Source organism: Cajanus cajan, chromosome 7 (assembly GCF_000230855.2).
Source record: "Cajanus cajan strain Asha chromosome 7, NIPB_CcT2T_4, whole genome shotgun sequence".
NCBI lineage: Eukaryota > Viridiplantae > Streptophyta > Magnoliopsida > Fabales > Fabaceae > Cajanus > Cajanus cajan.
Genome location: NC_138523.1, coordinates 2504978 through 2510411, shown reverse-complemented (window position 1 = coordinate 2510411; position 5434 = coordinate 2504978). Strand labels below are relative to the sequence as shown.

Genomic DNA, 5434 nt, shown 5'->3' with positions numbered 1-5434 from the left:
TCTAGGATAATCAAATTGAAAAAAGGAGAAGAAAAGGAACTCTGTACAATTCTAACTACTTGATCTCCAACCTCAGAATTGCGAGTCTTCACTGGAATCAAATATAAACATTTTATTAATCTAAAAATATGATAGTTAAAAAATTACACTTCTACTAAAAAAATTCATATTATTAATTTAATTAACATATTTTCACACAATTTATTTTTGATTTGGAAATAAAAGTTTTTTTTTATCTATGTTGAATTATGTATGCAATTTTTTTTTAAAAATATTTCTTATTATTATAACTCAATATTAAAAAAAATATTATATGATAATTATTTTTATACTTTTTGTTTAATATTATAAAAAATATCAAATGTGATATTATTTTTGTAAAACTTATATGTTCATTATAATTTTCAAAAACTATTTTTAATTAAAATATTAAAAACGATAGACTAAAGCTGGAAAATTTTTACCAATTTATTTATTAAAGATTTTTTTAATTGAAATTTTTAAAAAATATATACTATAGAAAATGATTAAATTAGAACGAAGTACATTTTAAACCTTAATTTTTGGATGAATTATCACTCATCTATCCCAATTTTTCCCTAGCGCGTAACCAGTATGTTTTTTTAGCAAACATAACATAACCAGTGGCTAACCAAAGTAAAGGTTAATTAATTAAATTAACATAAACAATTATTTTCTGTATAACTTTTATGCTCCTTAATTAGGGTTTTCACTGTGAGCATGAACCTATATATTCCACTCACTAACCTCAAGCTAGGGTTTACCGCCTCAGTCCAACCGAAGCCGCACGCACTTACGTTGTGCTTCTGCATCTCAGCTTCGCGACAATGGCGACCCAAATGAGCAAGAAGAGAAAGGTGAGTCCCTCATTAGTCATTGCTCAACCTTCGCCAATTGCAATTAGCGTCATCCCTAGCTCAAATATTGCTTTCGCGTCTTATTCTGTGCGCGCAGTTCGTTGCCGATGGAGTCTTCTTCGCCGAACTCAACGAGGTTCTGACGCGAGAGCTGGCGGAGGATGGTTACTCCGGCGTCGAGGTTAGGGTTACGCCGATGCGCACCGAAATCATCATCAGAGCCACTCGAACCCAAGCCGTTCTCGGTTTGTTCTAGTGCCGTGTTCTAGAATGTTCTATTACCTAATTGAAATAATTGAAATCGTGTATTGAACTTTTTTTTTAATTGTGTATGTATAGGGGAGAAGGGAAGGAGAATTAGGGAACTTACCTCCGTGGTTCAGAAGAGGTTCAAGTTTCCCGAGAACAGCGTTGAACTCTATGCCGAAAAAGTCAACAATAGGGGTCTTTGCGCTATTGCACAGGCTGAGTCTCTCCGCTACAAGCTCCTTGGTGGCCTCGCTGTGCGCAGGTGTGTATTTCTTTTATTAAACAAAATGTGCATATTAGTTTCATTAATTGTTTACATTGAGGTTATGGTTGTTCTTCATATTGTGGATAATTATATAGATTCATTGCAATCATTTTTGTTGAGGACACTTGTAAACTATAGTCAGGAACTGATCCAAAAACTTATCAAAGAGGGGTGGCTGCGACTTTTCTTCTATTATAATTATTTAAATGTTTAACTTCAAATTATGCAGTTCATTAGGTAAAGTTTACTAGGAATAAAAGCCTATTGGAATTTCACAGTATTGCTCATTATGTGTTTATTGAAAGTTTTTCATATTTATTTTTTTAATTATATAGATTTTCAAATATTTCTTCAGTGAGGTATACATTATAGAGTCATTGTGATTCTTGATATTTAGGACAATTATTGACTAGGGTGTTGTAGCTGTAATTTCAATTGCAGAGATTCCAGAAATCTTGATGTTGCCGTTGGAATTGTGGTTGTGGACTGGTTTTTAAAATCTTTATTGCTTCCTGATCTAGTTGTTATTGTGGTAGACAAATGCCTTGCAGCTCCAATTCCAGTTGCGTAGATTTCAGAAACCTTGATGTTGTTGCTGGAATTGCAGTTGTGGACTGTTTTTTGATTCTTGATTGCTACCTAACCTAATTGATAATCATGATTTATGTTGGTGACATTTTTTTATTTGATATGAAAATTTATCATTGTGGGAAAGTAATCCTATTTTTCTATCTTCTTGTATCTATGTTGATTTTTACTATTTATTAAAACTGGGATATATTTATTTTGATGAAATTATATCTTTTATGCTCAATTGTTCCTGTGAAGACGGTTTCTCTTAGTTTAACAGCTAATCTGCCTGATGTTTGACCTTTTTCTTTGCTTGAATATGATCCTTCTGAGGTTTTGTGGTATAACAATGCAGACTCTTGAACTTTCTGTTTCAGGGCCTGCTATGGTGTATTGAGGTTTGTTATGGAGAGTGGTGCCAAGGGCTGTGAGGTTTGTTCTGCTGAAGTGATTTTGCCTTTAAGTTGTGTTACTGTGGTGTTGCCTTGTGTGATGTGGTTTGGTTGTTTGATTTGAGCAGGTGATTGTGAGTGGGAAGTTGAGAGCCCAGAGAGCCAAATCCATGAAGTTTAAGGATGGGTACATGATTTCTTCTGGGCAACCTGTCAAGGATTATATTGACTCTGCTGTGAGACACGTGCTCCTCAGACAGGTTATTTTGCTTCTATTCTTTGTAGATTCTTGATAGAATATATTATTTTGGTTGTTGATATATTTTGTTGTACATCCGTGGTGATGCTAAATTGTTTTTTGACTTGATGTCTCGTAGGGTGTTCTTGGCATCAAGGTGAAGATTATGCTTGATTGGGATCCTAAGGGGAAACAGGGTCCAAAAACTCCCCTCCCCGATCTTGTCACAATCCATACTCCAAAGGAGGAGGAGGAATACATCCGGCCTGCTGCAGTGTTGGCTAATGATATTGAGGTTCCTGTCGCTTGAGAAGTTCTAATTGCTATGGAGCAGTAATTCATAGTAGCTGAGTGCCTAATTTTTCTTGTATGCAATGTTTCCAGTCAAAGACACGTTCAAAATTTTGTAGTTTCTTAAATTTTGAAGAAATTGTTATACTCGGTTACAGGAATTTAAGTCATTTGATTTATCTTTTTATACCTCTGTCTTATGCAGTTTGAATTTTGTGTTTGTGGTTCAAGTCACTGATACAGTTCTATGAAATTTTCCTTCTAAATGCTATGTTTAACAATTTTTTAAGTGCTGGTAAATTTTAAAATGTACAATTTAAGTATTTATCGTTAAAAGATGATATCAATATCTTTTAAGTGCTGGATCCTGTATATATCAGTAAGGTTCTTGTTTGCATGCTTACATTAAGAGCATCAAGAAAATCCTTAAAATGATGGAAGGAATGAAGCATCGGTTGTATCTTTGCATTTATCGACTCGTGGCACATAATGATTATGACTCAAGTTTTTGTGTTTGTCTATTGCTTGTAACACGTGAATTTTAGTAGTTTCCAAAATGTCAGTAGAAGGCATTGTACCATGCTCTACATGTACTAACCAGTTCCCAACTGTCTTGAAAAGGTATGTTGAAGTGGTTCTGGATACTCAACTGTTAATAACAATTCACTAATAACTAATAGTGTGTTTGGATGGAGAATTTAAATGGAGTAATTTATTTATTTGAAGAATTTCAAATTTTTTGAGGTGAAATGTCTTGTTTGGATAGAGAATTTATAAGGAATTTAAAATTCAAGCATTTGTGAAATTTCTTGAAATAGTAGAATTTTAAATTCTCCTAAAAAAGTAAAAATTTGAAATTTCTCATATTTTTTCTTCTTCTTATTTCACTTATATATTTTATTTTATTTCTTATCATCTTCATGTTTTTAATTATTAAATATTCAAAAATATTTTTAAAATTATTAAATATTATATAATATTAATTTTTAATTATTAAATATTTAAAAATTAGCTAATATTTATTTTTATAAAATTTAATTTAAAATTTTCAATATATAAATATATTTTTAAAATTAATTTTATTATAATAAAATTAAATTATTATATCCAATCCAACAATTTAAAATTTGAGAAATTTGAATTGACTTATCCAAACAAATATTTTAAAAATGATAAAAATTAAAATTAAAGTAATTCAAATACCAAGAACTTAAAATTCCTTGAATTTGTAAAATTTGTCGTCCAAACACACTATAAGTGAATCAACCTCCCAAGTGATGAATGCAATTACCGTGTGTTAATTATGACTGTACTGGATTGCTTGAACTACATGTATGTTTACCCTTCTTTCTTGATGCCTCTTCATGAAGTAGTGCTTCTATTTGGCAGGTTGAGTTAATGTATACCTTGTCTTTGACCTGGAGAGCTTTAAAATTAGATGGAACTTGCATTGTCTTTATGGACTTACTGTTCAAAAATTAGGCTGTGACTCTAAAATCTCTTCTGACATTCGAAATCATCACCAGAGCCACTCATACTGTTCTTGGTGCATGGTTGGATCTTATTTGGAGTTTTGAATTTTTCATTGGAATCTAATGCCTCTCATATTTAATGATTTGATTTTTGTTGCTTGTATTCTTGGTTTGTTTATTATTTTGGGTTAGTGAAATATAGGTGGGAACGGAAGGGGAAATCGGGAGCTTGTCTTGGTGAGTCAGGCGTTCCTGATAATTGTGTGGACTGGTTGAGGATTCTTATTGTGTGGACTGGTTGAGGATTCTTTGTGTTATTTCCCAGTCCTAGTCTATACCCTACCTACATACTTATTGGTACCTTGTTGAACGGAGACTTGTCTGTTTTAAATTGTTCATTTAGATTTGGATAGTGAGTCCTTATTTCTTATGTTTATAGTAGATTTGGTTTCTTTAATCTTCAAATGTTTTTAATAGAATGTGCTTGGAGGCTGTAGTGTGATTATAGCTTCCCCGTGGTATTCTGGCTTTGTTTGATGTATCGTGTAATAATGCATTAATGTATTCAAGTACCTATTTGCCATTGGCAATGTGGCTTTGGAATTTTTCTTGAAGTTGAGGTGCAAAATTTGATTTTTTGGAGCCTATCCTTGTTGATTATCTATGAAGCAAATTGGCGCTCCTATACCAGGTTTGTGTCGGAAGATGACTTGATCATTCTTTGCCCCCTGTTCCCACAGTAGTAAAGAAGAAACATAATTGTTTACGTCCATGCTACCTTGGACTATTATTTTAAGTCTATAGATTTATCTAGTATTTAAAGTAATATCATGCTCCTCTTCTGTTGGATTTTTTTCCCTCCCTCTCTGACTCTTCCCCACCATTCTTGCAAAATAACTGTACTATATTGAACTGAAAAAATTGAGTTCTAACTAAAAACTGAACCGAGCTATTTTACAGTTCTGTTTTTTTAAATTGGATTTTTAAAATCGTAGTTCAGTGTAGTGCTTAAATAACTAAAAAAATTTGCTCTTTTTTCGACTTTGCTCGGTGACTTTTTTTCTCTTCTTTTTTAAATC

At 32.3% G+C, this 5434-nt stretch overlaps 1 protein-coding gene across 1 annotated transcript; it reads left to right on the top strand.

Annotated features, from left to right (window-relative positions):
- The first annotated feature begins 717 nt into the window (after nt 1-717).
- On the top strand, nt 718-3070 carry LOC109808345 (small ribosomal subunit protein uS3x). Its single transcript, XM_020371306.3, has 6 exons — nt 718-878; nt 976-1123; nt 1218-1389; nt 2340-2394; nt 2483-2614; nt 2732-3070. The coding sequence occupies exons 1-6, from the start codon at nt 849-851 to the stop codon at nt 2900-2902; spliced, it is 708 nt and encodes a 235-aa protein (XP_020226895.1). The 5' UTR covers nt 718-848; the 3' UTR covers nt 2903-3070.
- The last annotated feature ends 2364 nt before the right edge of the window (nt 3071-5434 follow it).

Excerpts from the sequence above, each read along its gene's own strand:
- LOC109808345 (XM_020371306.3), top strand. The coding sequence starts at position 849 with ATGGCGACCCAAATGAGCAAGAAGAGAAAG. Across the intron at positions 2,395-2,482 it reads GTGGTGCCAAGGGCTGTGAG|GTGATTGTGAGTGGGAAGTT; the intron begins GTTTGTTCTGCT and ends TGATTTGAGCAG. Across the intron at positions 2,615-2,731 it reads GACACGTGCTCCTCAGACAG|GGTGTTCTTGGCATCAAGGT; the intron begins GTTATTTTGCTT and ends GATGTCTCGTAG.